Here is a 19,560-nt window from a genome sequence, read left to right on the forward strand (position 1 = left end):
CTCGAAGTGCAGGCTACTCACAATGTAGTACAAAACTCACACGCGTTCCGATTCAAACTTTAAACTTGCCTGCCTTAGCTTATCCCATGGCTCACGGTCCCCATCTTTTGGCAACGTGCAGTCTTGTCTGTGTGTATGTGTTCAGATCTCAAATTGTCTTGTCTTTAAATGTGTTTTTTCGTAATGGAGTCCTTGTGACCCTGCTCTATCAAATCCGTTGTGTCTTTGGCTACAAGTTTGATATGACAGATGTGCTTTATTGAATTTGTTGTGTCTGTAGCAGAATACGAAGTGTTGTTTGTCATCAGCTGATTATGTAGACTATGTGTGTGCATTGAAAATGTGGAGTGCAGTTCATGAAGTCTATGAAATGAAACACATTTAAACTAAGTAATATATAAATATAATGTGTGAATAATATAAAACTAGTAAACACAATCACTTGTCATTTCTGTGCACACTACTTATGGTTTCATTTGATAAATGCTTTTTGATTAATAAATACTTAACACTTGTAGCAAATATGAACCTATTAATGGTTGACATTCTGTCACGTAAATGCCAAAGCTAATTCTCTTAACATAATAAAGATAAAGATGTCCTTTAATCGTCCCACAATGGGGAAATTTGCAATTATACAATCCTTCTCTCTTGCTCTCTCTCATCTCTCTATCTATCTATCTATCTATCTAAATATAAAACATAGACATATAAGCTAAAAAAAACCCAAATTAATACGACATAATTTCATTCATGTAAGCTGACCACTGACCACAAATGTATATTATAAAAGCTCACTGAATGCTCAATTCATTCCATCTTCCAGTATAAAGCGCAGTAACTGCTATATGGTGTGGGCTGGAGAGAGCAGCAGTCCAGAAGGAAGGAGTAACAATGGTTTAGAGATCGGATGTTTGGTTGACACAGCAAACGGACTGCTGTCCTTTACTGCTAATGGCAAAGAGCTCAGCACATACTACCAGGTATGTATTTCAGATGGTAATAAAAGCCGTGTCCAGGACTCATTCATGTCATTCATGCTTTAATTTTGAAAAGAATTTAACATGGCGGGAAAGTTCTGGAACTTAAATTTCATTAGGGTTAATCAAAATGTTCCATCACAGGTGGAGCCCAGTACTAAACTCTTCCCCGCCGTCTTTGCCAAGGCTACCAGTCCCAATGTCTTCCAGTTTGAACTGGGGCAAATTAAGGTGAGATAAATACATACCCGTTTTACAGTGAACACAAACGTAACAATCAGCATGTGCTTTTTAAGGAGAATCCTTCCAATGATTTTTAAACTTAAGGTCGTGCTCCACTTACATTTTATGACGAAGGCGAAAGAGAAATTTAAGTGTGGCCCATTTGCTTAACTAATTCACTGCCATTGACGGATATAGAAGCCAAAAAGTACATTCATTTTACCGAAGGCTGCTTTCTTGGGGCTCATTTGGGCAAATTCCCTACCAAGAGTTGGCATGTTCAAACCAAAATAGTGGCCTCTGTACCCAGGTCGGGATTGCGCATGAGAATCTATCTACCTAGATAAATAAAAATGAAATAACCGTACTACAAAACAAAACCTCAATAGGCGTTGTTGTCTGTGACTCTATCAATTGACATGATATTTCTGTTCCATGTTAGAATGTGATGCCTCTGTCAGCTGGGTTATTTCTGAGTGAGAGGAAGAATTCAGTGCCCCAATGTCCTCCCCGGTTGCATGTCCAGTTTCTCACTCCTGTATTATGGAGTCGTGTTCCCAATCACTATCCCAAGGTAATGGTTGTTGTCACTCTGTTTCTATTGTATGCAAAGCTTTGTGTGTTCAGGCTATACTAACGGTTGTCACCACAGGTTTCGGTATCCCGAGTGAATGACCGACATGGCTGGCAGGTCCACTGTAATGAACCCTTGCAGTTTTTGTCCCTGCACATACCTGAAGAGAACAGGTGAAATCTAGTCAACTGCGGCCTCCCCTTTCTCATCTACACCTTGATACAGTCCTCTGCTCTTTCATTTCTCATTCAGTCTTTGTGCATCATTCAGGTCACTGGATGTCTTGGAGCTGACGGAGAGGAGAGACTTATTAAAGTTTCACTACCATACCCTCAGATTGTATTCTGCAATCTGTGCATTGGGAAACAATCGGGTTGCTCACGCCCTTTGCTCCCATGTCGATGAGGCACAGCTTCTGCATGCTATAGAGAATAAATATATGCCAGGTGAGTCGCATGAAAGGGAAATTGTTGAGAAGAACTTCAATCACTTATTCAGTGTTGACTATAAAGGAACTGAGTGGTCAAAATTAATTTTCCAGCATATAAGGAGTACAAGTGCAAATATTGATGGCATCTGAATTCCTAAAAAAAGGTTTAAACCGAGTATCAAAACAGTGACCCAGTATGCAGCCATGTTGAACATTTTGGACCGCTTGACATAATCCCTGTGACGTCACGCTTGCTGTACACTAGACTTTTAATTTTGGAATTGTTTACCGGTCTATTATGCTATAAAAATGCCGGATGCAGTCAACGCACATGTTTTGGCTTGGTGGGCCATGTAAAATGATGTGACGGTCTTGAGCTGGCCTTGAGTTTGACACCTGTGCCCGTAGTAATTAAAAACACAGCCAAAGACACACACAGAACGCCCATAGCAATGAAATGAAAAAGGGTGGGTCCTGCACTCTACATTCAACTTTGATGTCAAGTAGGGGGCCGTAAAGTATCATCCTGCGGTCCGCAATTGGCCCACGGACCATATGTTTGAGACCACTGCTTTACAGGCTGAGCAGTACAGAAAGAATGAATGGATGCTCTACTTGTTGAGCAAATTGAAATGTTAAGCCCCAACTGTTAAGACTGAAGTTAATATTTTTCTGTATGACTTAATTTCAGGTTTGCTTCGCGCAGGCTACTATGACCTTTTGATTGACATCCACCTGAGCAACTACGCAACGGCCCGACTCATGATGAACAATGAGTACATTGTTCCTATGACTGGTGAAACTAAGAGTATAACTCTCTTTCCCAACGAGGAAAAAAAACACGGCGTTCCTGGCATTGGGCTCAGCACTTCCTTGAGACCACGAATGCACTTTTCATCCCCAAGTTTTGTCTGTGGTTCTGGAACATCATGTACTAATTTCAACAATGGCTCAATAGATTCTTGCCAGTACAGTCCTGAATTCCCCTTGGACATACTAAAAACCAAAACAGTCGAGATGCTGACAGAGGCAGTATGTGAGGGCAACATGCATGTAAGAGATCCCATTGGGGGCAGCACTGAATTTCTCTTTGTGCCACTCATAAAGCTTTTTTACACCATGCTCATCATGGGTGTTTTCCAAAATGGAGATCTGAAGAATATACTGCGTCTTATTGAGCCATCCGTGTTCTCTGAGAAATGTGAAGTGCAGGAGCAAATGCATGAGTTGGAAAAGGAGACAGAGGAAGGAAGAGATGATGACGGACAAAGTATACCAAAGGAGGGATTGTTGCAAATGAAACTACCAGAACCTGTAAAACTCCAGGTAATACTGTCTAACTGCAAATAATTGTTCAAACAATTTCTTAGCAATTTAGTCATAGTACAGTAATTGTAAAGGCAAACAAAACAGCTTATAATGGAAAATTAGAAGGGAGGTAAAGCCCACAAAATACTACTCCTTCCTGATTCTGTGGACATGCACGATATTTGTGGCTGCACATATAAAATGCTAATACGTGTCATGCCCTTTTTGTGTGTCGTAGATGTGCCATGTTCTTCAGTATCTGTGTGACTGCCAGGTGCGTCATCGTATCGAAGCAGTAGTCGCCTTCTCTGATGATTTCGTAGCCTGTCTCCAAAACAACCAGCGCTTTCGCTACAATGAAGTGATGCTCGCCTTGAACATGTCTGCTGCTCTCACTGCCAAGAAGACCAAAGAGTTCCGATCTCCACCTCAGGAACAGGTAAGTAACTAACAGAAAGACCTGGCTTAAAGATCTACACTGCTCACCATAAGTATTGGGACAGTGCTTGCGGCTGTTCTCATTCATCCAGTTAATTTCTTCCGGAGTGCATTGAATAGTCGAAGACGATGTCAAAGAAGATGTTTCGCATCTCGTCCAAGAAGGCAATAAGGCTTGGTTAGGACTGTTTTGAGCCTTTTTGCACGAAGTGATGAAGCCTTCCTGGATGAGAGGCAAAACGTCTTCTTAGAGGAGTGAATGAAATTTCTTTTTAATTTTTGTTCCGAATTGCAAAAAACGATTCCGTTTTATACTTTAATACGTCACTGACAGATTCCACTTGCGTTTCACTGGAGGACTGAACTGACGAGGGGCATTTTTGACAAAAGGCAGTTGGAGGAGCAGTAATTCTATTTATAAGATGTATTTTTTTTTGTGTCAGAAGTAGTTCCAACTGTTTCTAACTACCGAAATGAAATAGGGTGCTGTTACCAGTGGTGGGTGCGTCATTAAATTTTACTGATCCGTCATCAATGTCTAAATTTCGCACACACCAAATCAACTGATTCTTTCTTTTTATTCATTTTTTTTTAATTTGAGGTACCCAAATTACTGATAGGAGTAATATGAGCATCACAAACTGGAAGAAAGAAATAGAACAAGAGACGTGATGAATGGATTGGAAAAAAATAGAATTAGGAAAATCTTACTGAATGAATAAACAGCGGTTGTATGTTATGTTTTATTTTTATTTCCACAGTGCAAGTGTTTGCAAAAATTCTACAGTATATCTGATATTGCAGCCTTATGCCAAATTTGTAATGTTATTTGGAAATGCTGGATTGACCTTTAAAATGTATTCCCTGCAGATCAACATGCTGCTGAACTTTAAGAAGGAGATGCAGGAGTGCCCATGTCCTGAATATATCCGAGAACAACTGCTCGATTTCCATGAGGACCTCATGAAACACTGTGGTATAATTATTTACTACCTACAAAGTCTATTGAAATTTTGCTGCGTAAAAGCTATTTAATCAGCATCACCAGAGGTAATAAGATCGGGCAATAACAATAATTTAATTTAATTGTTTGTAGTTAAATCCCCTAGCTCATGATTAGTGAATATTTGCAAGTACTGTATTTGGGAAGGTAGCGAATGTTCTTGTCAGGCTTTGTTCAGGGTCACAAAAGTTTGCCTAACGGTCGCCAGTACTTTCCTTGTCCAAAGGGAATTTTGAACATTAATAATAACAATGATAATAATAATAATAATAATATATTCAATTTGCAAGTGCCTTTCAAGACTCTCTAGGACACTGTACATCAATAAAAGCAATTAAAACCGAACTGTTCAAAGTAAAAAATATTAGATTTAAAAAAATAAAAAATATAACATAAAATAAAATAAGAAGAATAATTAAAATGACGCAGTGCCATCAGAGTGAGTAGGCGTGCTTAAAGAGGTAAGTTTTGATTTTAAGTTGATAAGCAACGGTGTGTTGCGGCGGTCGGGTGACAGAGAGTTTCATTAAGTGCATGTGCCTGTGTTCTTTGCTCAGAAAAAGCAAAAAAAAAAAAACAACAAACAAAAAAAAAGTCGGAAACATTCCTGAATTTTGTTTGAGCAGGACGTATGAACTATTTTCCGAAAAGAACTTGTTTCTTGACACCGTATTGTCTTTTAATTAACAAACAAAAAAAACATAAATCACAGCAGGTTCTTGGAGATAATGCTGCCATCAAAATCAATTATGCATATTAAAATCTGCTGAACAAAAATACTTCCACCACCCATACAAGACTAGATGAATATACAAGGTTCCATACAGACGCTAATGCTACCTAGTGGCACAAAAATTACCTCAACACAAATGTATGACCGAATGTGCCACACTCCTTTTAACCATATATCTATTTTATTTCTGTTAATTTTATTAAAATTTTCATTATTTTTAGTAAGTACTTCATAAAGTATAAAATGTCTAAACAATGAAATAAAAGACACAAACGAAATTGTCTGTATATGCGGAACATTTTTTCTCGCGTCAAACAAGCAGGGACCCTGGTGCCACAGCTCCACAAATCTTTCCTCCATATCGCAGCTCCACCAGAGAGCAGCTGAAGTACTCTAAGTTCACTTTTTTGCCGCTTAGTAGGATATGGTCAAGGTTTATTTACGTAGCACATTTAAAAACAATAAACACTGCCTAAAGTGCTGTAAATATGTAACATATACACTATAAAATTAATCATTTACACATTCATCATCAAAAATGCATCCGTTAGTGTTTTATAATTGTAAACATAGTTCACGTTGTTGGTTACGTTAATTGCATATTTACGGTATTTTTAAGACTTTGGCGAGGGCCGGCCAGCAGCTGTGCAGGAGTTATTTGTAGCATTACTGTCGGTTGATGAGAAAACAGCATGGACCCAGAAGGCTGGCGCTTTAGAACCTTCTCTGAGATGGTTATGAAAAGAGGTTCTGTTTTAACATAGGAAGACTATTCTGGAAAAGCGAACACCTGCGGCTAAACGATACTGTCTCAATTCAGCTAGCTTGTGTTGCCAGGCAGATTTCATACGACCACTCACGTAATAATCGTCCATGGCCTTCAGAATGCTGTGTGAATGAACAGGCTCTTAGAGTTGATAGACACTTGCGATAGCCAATTAGATCACGAGGTAGTTACAGTAAGCCTTCTCGCAGGCCTTACATTAAAGGTACGAACGTGTTTTGTGATACGATAATCACTTGTGAGAGGCCAGTACAATGCGGAAATTGACACCAGACAGTCTTACTCTGCGACCGTTCTAAAATCTAATATATATTCTTGCTCTTTTGATCCACAATGGCCGAAGGAGGGAAAGGTGTGGATTTGATTGCAGATATACTTGCAAGGCCATTTTCAAGTAAAGCTCACTATTGTGAGCCGAGGTGGTCCAACACTCAGTAGTGCATATGTGTGTGTCTGTATATTATTTCTCCAGCCGTGGTGTCATAAATGATGGTATTATGGATGGTATTTATTCAAGTTGAACTAAGTAGGACTTTACTGAAGGCCTAGGTGGGAAATGCACGGCCCGCCGCTGTGCAAATGTTTCTGCAACTGGTTCTGCCTCCTCCTCAAGGCAAAAATAAACGATTAGCGACTAGTCCTCGTAATGCTCTAAAGATCACTGGGGAGTTGTCATGTAGACAAATCTACTTGTCTGTAAAACCCTAACGATTACTGACTGTAATATCTCTGTTCCCTCAGGTATAGAGCTAACTGAAGATGGCTCTTTAGATGGAGACAATCATTTCACCATTCGAGGTCGACTGATGTCTTTGGTGGAAAAAGTGTCTTACCTGAAGAACAAGATTGTCAACCCACCAAAGGAAAACGCAGATAGACAACCCAGTAAGTTAAATGTAGACTTTTGTGATTGTTGTGCTCATGTAAAAGTGCTTTGCTTTGGTGTCATCTTGTGGCATCTGCAAGCAATTATAAACCTTTTGGGGGGCATGTCAATTACTGGCGTATACCGCCCCTATCACTATACCATGACTTTTAGAAAATGTAAACACAATTTATAGAAATCAAGTGTTGCAGATGGATATGCTTGTTTCCTAATTATTGTGATAATTCATTAACATGATCAGTGTCATCTCATTAATTAATATCATTATCAATATAAATAATGATAATAATAATCAAAGTGATTGGATTAAATTTGTTATCTCAGAAGCGTGTACACAACTGGTGACTACATTAATCATTCCCCAATAGTAATAGACAAAAGAAGCTTCATGAAGGACTTGATGGTTTTTGACTCCTCTAGATGGCATTCTTGGTTTAAAGACATAGTGGAAGTTTTAAGAATTTCTATTGCACTAGCCTTTATCTTTAAACCTAGCGCGCCATCTAGAGACGTACAAAATATCACAACTGCTTAATGAAGCTTTGTTTTCCCATCACTCGTCCCCAAGAAGTAGCTCTCTAGGTCAGAACAGTCAAAATTGAAACATTAATCTAGCCTAGATGTAACGAAGGCATGGATTACTGTCGGGAAATAAAGGGCTTCACTTTAGCCAGCTGCCTAAGATGAAAGAAGCTGGCTCGATCGACAGCACTGATTTGCCGATCTAATTTAAAATCACTGTCCAGTTTAAAACCCAAGTTTGAGACTGTTGGCTTTACATAAGATGCCAGGGGGCCAAGGTCAACGGAGTTGAGAGTAGAAGGCCCACTGGAACTGAACATCATAACTTCTGTTTTCTTTTCATTGAAATTCAGGAAATTAAGTGACAAGTGTTGCTCTTCATGGTATTTTACATTGAAATCAGTATAATTCTCAGTTTACTGGAAAATGTAGCCATCTGTTTTTTACCTGCAATAAATATTCAGACTCTGTCTTGTCTGTCATCATGTCAATTTCTCTCCTTCTATCTCTTCAGGCACGTTACAGCAGTTGATTTCAGAAACGATGGTCCGCTGGGCTCAGGAGTCGGTTATCGAGGATCCAGAGCTTGTCAGGGCCATGTTTGTCCTGTTGCATCGACAGTATGATGGCATTGGAGGACAGGTACGGTCAATTTTCCTAAATAGTGATTTCAATTTACACAGATATTGTTTTAATTTTAGATGATGAATAATTTTTACGTTTTTAGGTAAGATTTTGTTGCTGCATGATTCTTTTTTTCCTCTCCTTTTTACACAAGAACATTGTGATTTATGAAACATGAGACAAATTGCAATGGCTGATTTTTGTGAGTATCGCAGGCAAAATGAGAGGTTATGAGAAGAACCTTTCCATTTGTGTAAACGTTTTGAAATGTCAATTAAAAATTGTTGATTCGGAAATACAGTTTTGGAGCTTCTAAATCACAGGTCTCAAACTCAAGGCCCGGGGGCCAGATCTGGCCTGCGACCTCATTTTATGTGGCCGCGAAGGGCAAATCATGTGGATCAACTTCCTGTTTCTCACATATTTTCTTCACTTTTAACAACATTGCGCTATGAAATATTGTCATTTATTTGTTACAAATCCTCCCATTTTAAAATAAATTGGAGAATTGTTGAACAACCAATTACTTACTGGCTTCTGATTTCAAAACTGGCTTTCCATTAATTTATTGTGTGTATGTGATGAGGTAAGGTGATCATCTATATATATGGCTTCACAGTCATAACGGCCCTCTGAGGGAAACCATAACAACAATGTGGCCCGTCCACGAAAATGAGTTTGACACGCCTGTGCTTAATGATCAAAGGGCTTAGTTAGAGGATCATGCATTGAACTGAGCTGGTTACTGCATTTAGCAGCATTTACCTGAACATGTTGCCTCTGTTCAATTGAATCACTCATTAATGAAGATGATCTCAGTTTTGTTTAAATGTCCATTTTTTTTGCCCTTTGCAAAACATTTTGTGCTCTTCATCAGTAAAATCCTTCTTCCTCACATTGCATGAAAAAAAATGGACCTCAATGAGGAATTTCTCTTAAATTATGCTTTGCTGGGAAAGGCACAATCTAATCTGTTTGAGATTTATGTTATCTGTAATCATAAATGGACAGGATAATGGTCCTGTAAAATATGTAAAACCTTCAATTACATTTCACGTTTATTTAGCTTCAACCCTTCATGCATTGCAATTTGGAACACAGTGTAGTCTAAAAGGATTGAATGTTGTGTTTGATACTGTGATTGGCATGTAAATAGTTTTACGCAGTGTTAAAGTGTGAGTTCTCTCTCTCCAGGTTCGGGCTCTTCCCAAGACTTACACGATAAACTCCGTGTCCATCGAGGACACTATCAACCTGCTGGCTGCTCTTGGTCAGATAAGATCCTTGCTGAGTGTACGAATGGGAAGAGAGGAGGAGAAGCTGATGATAAGAGGACTGGGGTGAGAAAATGCTTCTCTTCTGTTCTTACAAGCAACTTCGAATTCAGAAAACAATCTTTTCTGTAGGCAACTTTCAAATGGATGAACGCTGTCAACCTATTCTGTTTGTGTCCTCTTTTAAGCGCATTTTCATAGTTAGATTAAAAAGTTCAGGTAACAGTTGGTGTTTATTTTTTTTCTGCAGTGATATTATGAACAATAAAGTGTTCTACCAGCATCCTAACTTGATGAGAGCTTTGGGGATGCATGAGACTGTCATGGAGGTTATGGTGAACGTACTCAGTGGAGGAGTTTCTAAGGTATGGAGGGCTGCCTGAAATCTAACCTCGGCCATCCATTTTTTTAAATTATTTTTGTCACACAAGTAGTGTAAAACTAGATTGTTTAAATCAGGGTGCCATGGGACATTAGTTTGCGGAAAACTACAAATATTGCAATTATCTGTGCCAATCTCATATGGTAACTGGAAAATCGGTGAAATGCTCTTCCACTAAATCTTCCACGCATGAAAACATAGTTCAGAACTTTCAGAGAGTTTATCTCAACCTTTTACATGTCATTTTTGTAAAGAACACCCTACGGGTTTGTAGCTAGACTAATGGAGTTGTAAAAAAGTATACAACACAGTAATAACAATATAAATCGCAGGTGGCAAACTCGAGGCCCGGGGGCCAGATCTGGCTCATGACCTCACTTTATGTGTCCCGCGAAGGGAAAATATTGTCCGTCAACTTCCTGTTTCTATCACATTTTCTTCACTTTTAACAACATTGAGGTATGAGATATTGCCATTTATTTGTTACCAATACTCCCTTTTTAAAATAAATTGAAAAATTGTTGAGCAATTACTGGCTTCTGATTTCAAAAACTGTATTTCCATCAATTTGTTTTGTGTATACGATAACATAAAGTGATCATACATTTATATGGGTTCACAGTCACAGTCATAGTTACGGAAAATTAGTTTGACATCCCTCGTATAAATCGATAAATCAATCAATAAATAAAGTATTGTTTTCTTAAAAAAAAAAAATAAAAATAAATAAATTGCATAGACAGTGCATGGCTTTATTTTGTCTTGTTTCAATAGCAATATCTTATATTTGGGTTTGTTTTGCAGGAAATCACCTTTCCTAAAATGGTGGCCAACTGTTGTCGTTTTCTTTGTTACTTCTGTCGAATCAGCCGTCAAAACCAGAAAGCCATGTTTGACCATCTCAGCTACTTGCTGGAGAACAGCAGCGTTGGCCTTGGTGAGTGACTGTAATTGGATGAAGTGATTGGTTACTAAGCTTGTCATTGTTCGGAAAATGCATTGGTGAGTAGGACCCTGCAACTAGTACCTCCACTCCTGCAGAGCGAAAACAATAGCCAGTAACTCACGGTTGCCACTTGCCAATGTTGCATGTGTGTGCCTCTTTGCTCAACTTTTTGCTCTGCCCAGGGAGGAAAAAACACAGGAAAGAGCCAAATGAAGCCCTCCCCAACTGAGAATGGATCATGAGTCAGACTTCACTTTTAATATTTATATAATAGCTGTGCTTTTATGTTCCAGATGACTTATCATCCCAGAACAATTTGAATGCACAGGTGGTATAAAGTATGCTGTAATTCTTGATCACCGTTTTATTTTTGACAAAAGCATGTCACACACAGACAGACGTACATTACGACAATCAACACCTATTTTTACACTGCACATGCACTTTTTTGTGTCTGTACAAACTTCGTTTAGTGTGCTTGGAAATATGGCAGACTGTGCTGTGTCAAATTATGCCAAACTGGGCGTTTTCTTTTACACACGCATAACAATTTGGTGGCTAAAAGTAGATTAAATATTACAGATGCTCGAAGCAGGTTGAAGTTGTGCAGGCAAACTTAATGAAGAGTACTAATGCATTTTAAAACATTTAAAAGCAATTCCTATTAACATGAGGGACCAAAATATAGCAATATTAACATAAATTATAATACCACTTGAAAATTAATTCCAATGATGCAACTCGTGTTTGTTTTTTTTACCTTTTTCTTAATATGCAAATTTGCACCATTTGCCTGTATATTTTGTTAAATTTTCACCATTATGTTTTGTTTCCAGAATTTTGGAAATTTCTTATTTATATTTTAAGGAAAATTATGTTTGTACTGTCCTGTATTCTCCTCAGCATCTCCATCGATGCGAGGAGCCACCCCTCTTGATGTGGCGGCTGCATCAGTGATGGATAACAATGAGTTGGCCCTTGCTTTGAGAGAGCCAGATTTAGAGAAGGTGAAGTTCATCATAGTTATCATTTGGAACGTGTGTGCGTTCACACTTGTGGATTTACCATAGAAATGTGTACCTCACTAGGCTGCAGATAAAACATACCTTTCTTTTTTGCTTCATGCATGAAAAATATAAATACATAAATATGTGATTTGCAGTATTTAAAGTACAGGTTTAATACTTTTCAACAGGAATCCAAATCATAAATATACTTTAGAATGTGGTAACTTCGCAAATAAGGCATCCTAGCTTTATAATAATAATAATAATAATAATCTAACCTTAGAACTTTAGATGCACAACATTTATTGCGATTCAGTCTATGGACTCTTAAAACTGTTAATAATACCCTGTATTAACAAAATGTTTTGAAATAATATTTTTGTTGAATTTTCACAATACTTACCATGGTCTTTTTTAAAATCTTGGACACGTGTAAGAACACTTTTTTTTCCGACAAACCATCCGTGGAAAACTAAATCAAATTAACTACATTTTATAAACAAAACTATAGTTAAAATTCCAAAACTAATTACCCTGGTTTAAACCTACTCTTACAAAGTCATCCTGTACTCAATGTAGCTAAACACAATCATGGTTACGAAATGCTTAGCAATTTCTCCCCCAAAAATATTGAAGCATGTATTTCCTCAACTTCTCCGAGGATGGGAGGAGATCAAAGTTATAGCAGAAGAATGGCCATTCAACCGTTTTTCCGGAGCGTTCCTGTGTCGAGTGAGCGTGGAGCCACCACCACGTAGGCTGCATTATTCAAGCCTACTTCGTCGTTAGGAGCCTACTTATGTAACACTACTGCATGCAAACAAAAAGAAAAAACACTTGGCAAACATGGTATGCATAAAACTGTGAAGGGGGAAATGGATTTCATGCCATGAGACAAACCTTTTTTTTTTTCGCCGCGGTCCGCTTCATCCAAGTCCATAACTTTTACCGACCGGCAACCGGTGTTGGGGTTGGGGGGTAGCTGGCACTTGTTGCTAATGCTAACAACTAGCTGCTAGCCAGTAGTAGCCACTAACATCGGATACTTGTGTCGTGTCAAACAATGACAGCGTAATTAAGTAGTGGTTTGTTAGCGTCCTAAATTGGCAACTGAATATGATTTTGGGATGGCGTTGTGTTGATGTTGGTGGCAACTATGTAATGTCAATTAAAACTGCGATAAAGCAAGCGGAAAGGTCACGGTAACCGTTTCACCACTACGAGAGCCAACTTCAAAGTAATAGTTTACTAAGGCTATTGCATGGGCGTCAATGACTCAATGTGTTGTTTGTTAAGCTTTATTTTGAAGTTAGCCATAGCATAGGCGACTTGTTTGTTGAGTATGTTTGCAGCTTCCTTCACATGTCTGTCTGAAATGACAATGTCGGAACAAGAGAAAAAAAATAAAAAATTCTCATTAATTTGAGTTCTTGTTCCATTTCAAGTTGCCAAAATTCTACCTTAATGCGACTTACGTGATCCATATGGGGTTTAAACTAATGCTGCTATTATAGTGATTGCGGAATAATGTTGCCTTTATGTGAGCGCGCAGTTTTCTTTTTCACCAGCCATTTCACGGATCGTACCTTGCCTGAACCATGGTGTATGAGCCGTACAAATTGCAGGTCAAAGATGATCTGTTTCACCACTAGTCATGTAGTCACTAGTAACGGAGAGATGGCTGTCACTTTTTAAAATAAGATACTTTTTAGCCTCAAATAATAAATAAACCAGAAGTACTGCAAGTTTTTTTTCTTTTACCTTTGCGGCCCGCTCTGCCCTGGTCCAAAGTGATGCACAGACTGGTACCAGGCCTCAGCCTGGTGGTTGGGGACGACTGGTTTAACTGATTAACTACAGTGACACTTGCTTATGCGTTTATTTTTTTTGGTCAGTATAAATACATGTAATCATTTGTCTTCTCAGGTGGTTCAGTATCTGGCTGGCTGTGGATTGCAGAGCTGCATGATGCTGGTGTGTAAAGGATATCCTGACATTGGCTGGAACCCTGTCGAAGGAGAACGCTACCTTGACTTCTTGCGTTTTGCTGTATTTTGCAATGGTTAACATTTAATTATTAAATATTTATGCAGAATTTCTTTTTCTCTTTTTTTTCTAGCTACCTCATCAATCACGTATTGTTCTTGTCATTGCGGTTCTCTCCTGTGCTAGGTGAAAGCGTGGAAGAGAACGCTAACGTTGTGGTGAGACTTCTTATTCGTCGACCGGAATGTTTTGGCCCGGCACTTCGAGGAGAAGGTGGTGATGGGTTGTTGGCCACAATGGAGGAAGCAATTACGATTTCCCTTGATCCTTTAAGAGATGGTCCTTCCTCTGCATCAGAAAACAGCAACATTGTGTAAGACGGTCCCCAAATTTAAAAACACGATGCAATTACAGTTGGTATTGCAGCTTATTTCTTTGCCTAGGTTATTATTTTTGTCTCTACTTATTTTTTTGGTGCGAATCCACTAATAGATGCCGTTATAAAAAGTTAACATACAAATGCATAAACTATGCTAGAGTGCAATCTTAACCTATTATTTGTGTGTGTGTGTTTACCTATATAGTAATGACGGGCTACAGGGAGAAGACGATACCATCCACTTGGGTAATGCTATCATGACCTTCTATGCAGCGCTCATTGACCTGCTCGGACGTTGCGGTCCGGAGATGCATGTGAGTGACACAACAATGCGTCTAACACAATTAAAATCACTCCCACACATGCACAAATGTGTCGTCATCTAATCTTTCACTCTAATCATTTTGCATCAGTTGATACATGCCGGTAAAGGTGAAGCAATCCGCATCAGAGCCATTTTGAGGTCTCTCATTCCCATTGAAGATCTTGTGGGTGTCATCTGCATTCCATTCTCTATGCCGAGCCTGACAAAAGGTAACTACATTTACAGTATTAGCATCAATATTTTTATCGTCTATTGTTATATTAGATATCAGTGAAAACTGGACAAATATTCTACCAGTATGTTGCCATACCTAGATGGGGTGGTGTTGGAGCCAGACATGTCAGCTGGCTTCTGTCCGGATCATAAAGCGGCCATGGTGCTGTTTTTGGACCGAGTATATGGTGTACAAGACCAGAATTTTCTCCTTCACCTGCTAGAAGTCGGCTTCCTACCAGACCTCAGAGCTGCAGCTTCATTGGACACTGTTAGTTTGGGTCATTTTGTGTGCGTTCTATGTTGTTTAATTTTTCTAATTTGTCGTTGTTCTTCAGAATTTGTGTCGCATACATGATGTGATATAAAGTTATTCTTACTCGGACGGATGGTTCTTGACACACAATCTAATCGAGGCCTCTTCAGTCAATCAGTAGAACTTTTTAACTAATAAATGGAATTGAGTTTTTGGAGCCAATGACAGTTTAAAATTTTATATGGCTTGTCCAATACTAATACAATACAATTTCAACTGACTCAATCTGTTGTTGATTTGTAGATTTTCAACTTTATTATATAGTAAATGATTTCAGAAAGATATAAAAATTATTTATTTGGGAATTATACTGTGTTCCCAATTATTAAGCATGTAAAATTTTATGCATTTTATTCATACAGGTAAAGTAAGTTCTTCCTTTCTAGTCGAGTTTCTGTCAGGCAGATGCGTAGTATTAATCAACCAGAGAGGGCCACCTTATTCTATTTTGCCGGGTCATCCTCCGTCCGCGACCCGGTCACCTTTCCGTCATCTTCCTTCTGTCCTTAGTCATAAAAAAAGATGCTCGTGTTCCTGGAGTGTCAAGAGCCCCTCAATGCAGTAAACGTCGAAGGCTTTTCGTCATGTATAAATCTGTATTTACGGTCAATTTAACTACTTTGTAATTTCAGATGAACTTTTTTTTACAATACAATTTTATTTACAGTAAATCGCATTGACTATATTAGAACGTGTACAAAAAAGCAAATGCCTCATAATTATGGAACACAGTAAAGTGTATATACTGCACTTAGGAGAACTTTTACTTTTAGTATGTTGTAATTTTCATTCATTCGTCATTTCATGATTATGCCTCTTTGTGATGTTAATAATTCTCCCCTTTTTCTTCCACGTTTATCTTTGTTAGGCAGCTCTTAGTGCCACAGATATGGCTCTTGCCCTGAATAGGTATCTGTGCACAGCAGTATTACCACTGCTGACAAAATGTGCACCACTGTTTGCGGGGACAGAGCCATTTGCGTCACTGATCGATTCCCTCCTTCACACGGTTTACCGTTTGTCGAAAGGCTGCTGCCTTACCAAAGCACAGAGGGATTCTATTGAAGAGTGTCTTCTTGCAGTTTGTGGGTAAGAGGACATTTCCCAGTTCTCAAACGGTATTTTAACATGACAGTTTTGCTGAACTTATCTAAATTTTTATGTTAACCGGCAAGTATTAGCTTTATACAAGATTTTTTTATTCCAAAAGACACACAAAAGTAGATAGTAAGCTCACTCGTGAACAAGTCCCCAAAATACTTGGGTAAGTTCAAGTTCACTTCGGGCAGGATCTTATGCCTGAATGCGGACTAAACTCTGACATGGGTTGTACGGGAATCAAGGGGCATGGTTGAATGCCTTCTCCAAGTCCTCAAAGCACATGTGGACTGGTTGGTCCGTCTCCTTTGAGGACTCTGCTGAGGGTATAGAATGGACCACTGTTCCACGGTCCAGATGAATACCACCCTGCTCAATCTGAATCCGAACTTCGACTTCCTGACAAACTTGGCAGACTTGAGTGATCCCCTGTAGTTGGAACACCCCCTTCAGTCTCACTTCTGAAAAATGGGGACAACCACGCCCGTCTGGAAATCCAGCAGCGTTGTCCCCAATGTCCACGTTATGTTGTAGGGGTGTGTCAACTCAGCCCCATAACATTCAGATCCTTTAGGAACTGCAGGCGGATGTCATCACAGAACTCCTCCCACACTTGAGTCTGTGGCTTAACTACCACCAAATAGCGCATGGCGATTTAAAAAAAATAAAAAATATCTCATTATTATTTATATACTGTATTGGACATCATGATAAAACACTGACCACATTGTTCTTTAAAGGTGTGTGAGTTGAACAAATGTGTTTGAAGATTGTCAGTAAATGAGTCTCACTGTTGTTGTTTTCTGCTTCTATTTTTTGCAGTAAACTGAGGCCTTCAATGATGCAGCACCTATTGAGGAGGCTCGTGTTTAACATTCCCTTGCTTAATGAACATACCAAGATGCCTTTGAAGGTTTGTCATGCAGGAATCGATTCATATATTTTATTTCAACACCCATTATTGTCTTACAGTAAATTCAGTTTGACCTCAGACGACCTTTTTAAGATATTTTCTGTAACAATGGATGGAAAATTTATAAACAACATTTTTTGCAGCCTTTGAAGGTCTGATAAACCAAGTTGAGGCAGGGATGGAGAACTGTATGCTTCCCAGGTGTTTGCATATGTCAACTCCAGTGTTCTATTGTCACGTGTTGTGTAGTGGACATACTAGCGATAATGAACAGCCCAGTCCTAAGTGCACTGATTTAAATCTTCAGTGATAAGAGCCTCTAGGTCACAGGTGTCAAACTCAAGGCTCAGGGGCCAGATCTGGCCCGCAACCTCATTTTATGTTGCCCGCAATGGGCAAATCATGTGCGTCAACTTCCTGTTTCTAGCACATTTTCTTCACTTTTAACAACATTGAGATATCCGATATTGCCATTTTAAGAATTGTTGAAGAAACAAATGACTGACTGGCTTTGTTGTGTGTATGTGATAACGTAAGGTGATCATACGTTTATATGGGTTCACAGTCAGAACGGCCCTCTGAGGGAAACCAGAACTACGATGTGGCCCGTCCACAAAAATGAGTTTGACACCCCTGCTCTAGGTGCAGGATCTGTGTAATGGCTCCAGTAATTATACTATATCATGAGCTGTTGCCTCCATCGCAGATAATGGAATAAAAGATGTTTGTGACAAAACTGGTGTCACAAAATATATACAGTATTTGTAACCCAAATTGCAACTACTATGAGTTTCCCCATTTATGTGGGCCAGACGTGCAGCACGTCTACAAAGAGATCGTGAGGCATATGCGTCATTCAGTTTTTCAACGTTTACATTGAAAAGCAATTTTAATCCCACACAACATCACATCTCAAATTATGAGTGCAAAGCAACTTTTACAGTGAACTGTACTCCCTGTGTCACTTGCCATGAATTTAGACTTGGCAATTAGTTGTAAGACACCATGAAGGATGGCTATTATTTTTTACTTTCAACAGCTTTTGACCAATCACTTCGAGCGTTGTTGGAAGTACTACTGCCTGACTGGAGGCTGGGGCAGTTTTGGTGCATCGTCTGATGAAGAACTTCACCTTTCGAGGAAATTATTCTGGGGAATATTTGATGCTCTCTCTCAAAAGGTAAGCATCATTGTAGGCTAATGTACGAGTAAAAAAATAAGCACAATTTAATTTAACCTACTCAGTGGCGGGTCGTGCATTTCATAGGCGTTAAATTTCATCGGCCTTCAGTGAAGTTCTACTTAGACTTGAATAAGCCCCCATCATATTGCCATCATTTACGACACAACGGCTGGAGAAATAATGAACAGAAAGACACTTACGCACTACTGAGCGAGTGTTGGACAACCTAGCTTCTCTTGAAAGGTCGGACTTGAAAATGGCGTCGCAAGTGTATCTGCAATTAAATCCACACTTTTCCCTCCTTCAGCCATTGTGGTTTGAAAAAATCTACAATATATTTCTGATTTTCGAACGGTCGCCAGTTACGACTCTCTGGTGTGTTGATTCAGCATAGCGCTGCCCCCTCACAAGTGAGTATCCAATCACAAGACGCGATAATCACCTTCAACGTAAGGCCAGCAGCAAGGCCTTACTGTCATCAACTCATGATCTGATTGGCTATCGTAACTGTCTATCATTGGTAAAAGCCCCCTCGAGTCACAGAAGAGTTGCCCACACGATTGTATCTGAAGGCCTCGGACAAATAGGGCATGCTACTCTTATCATGAAATGTGCCTGGCAACACGAGCTATCTGAATTCTGATTGGATAAAAACTCTAAACAAAAATTCAACACTAGGATATAATATGTCATCAATGTTAAGACTATGGTCATGATTTCTTCATTATGTTAGGCCAGCAGAGAAGGCCCAGAAGGCCTTGACCTTCCGCCACTGAACCTACCGATGATTGCAATTTCTTTCAGAAATATTTGAGATGCGTGTAAATATGGATGCATACAAACCTAAAACATATACATAATTGAAGACTTGGAGATTCAGGGCAGAATTTAAGTAGTCTTAACAAATGAGATGTTAGCCTGGTTTTATTAAGAACAATGAGTCATTGTTACAGATTGAAGAAGGCAGTGAGTTGTAGAGTTAGGTATCACTGCAGATGAAAGTTCTAAGGCAAACAGAGGGCACAGTAAGGTGA

At 39.0% G+C, this 19,560-nt stretch overlaps 1 protein-coding gene across 1 annotated transcript in view; it reads left to right on the forward strand.

Annotated features, from left to right (window-relative positions):
• Positions 1-19,560, forward strand: part of ryr2a (ryanodine receptor 2a (cardiac)) — a 156,175-nt gene that overhangs the window by 67,462 nt on the left and 69,153 nt on the right. Inside the window, exons 34-55 of the mRNA XM_088284276.1 lie at positions 827-983; positions 1,125-1,211; positions 1,645-1,776; positions 1,855-1,949; positions 2,047-2,222; positions 2,898-3,532; positions 3,753-3,953; positions 4,823-4,928; positions 7,214-7,357; positions 8,395-8,522; positions 9,699-9,844; positions 10,029-10,143; positions 10,965-11,097; positions 12,010-12,113; positions 14,040-14,175; positions 14,286-14,472; positions 14,684-14,792; positions 14,892-15,012; positions 15,118-15,287; positions 16,201-16,421; positions 17,253-17,343; positions 18,383-18,523. Coding sequence (XP_088140402.1) covers positions 827-983; positions 1,125-1,211; positions 1,645-1,776; positions 1,855-1,949; positions 2,047-2,222; positions 2,898-3,532; positions 3,753-3,953; positions 4,823-4,928; positions 7,214-7,357; positions 8,395-8,522; positions 9,699-9,844; positions 10,029-10,143; positions 10,965-11,097; positions 12,010-12,113; positions 14,040-14,175; positions 14,286-14,472; positions 14,684-14,792; positions 14,892-15,012; positions 15,118-15,287; positions 16,201-16,421; positions 17,253-17,343; positions 18,383-18,523 — 3,535 coding nt within the window. The remainder of the gene's footprint in view (positions 1-826; positions 984-1,124; positions 1,212-1,644; positions 1,777-1,854; positions 1,950-2,046; positions 2,223-2,897; positions 3,533-3,752; positions 3,954-4,822; positions 4,929-7,213; positions 7,358-8,394; positions 8,523-9,698; positions 9,845-10,028; positions 10,144-10,964; positions 11,098-12,009; positions 12,114-14,039; positions 14,176-14,285; positions 14,473-14,683; positions 14,793-14,891; positions 15,013-15,117; positions 15,288-16,200; positions 16,422-17,252; positions 17,344-18,382; positions 18,524-19,560) is intronic.

The sequence above is a fragment of the Idiotropiscis lumnitzeri genome, chromosome 20 (assembly GCF_059441095.1).
Source record: "Idiotropiscis lumnitzeri isolate Australia: NSW breed Sydney's pygmy pipehorse chromosome 20, RoL_Ilum_1.0, whole genome shotgun sequence".
NCBI lineage: Eukaryota > Metazoa > Chordata > Actinopteri > Syngnathiformes > Syngnathidae > Idiotropiscis > Idiotropiscis lumnitzeri.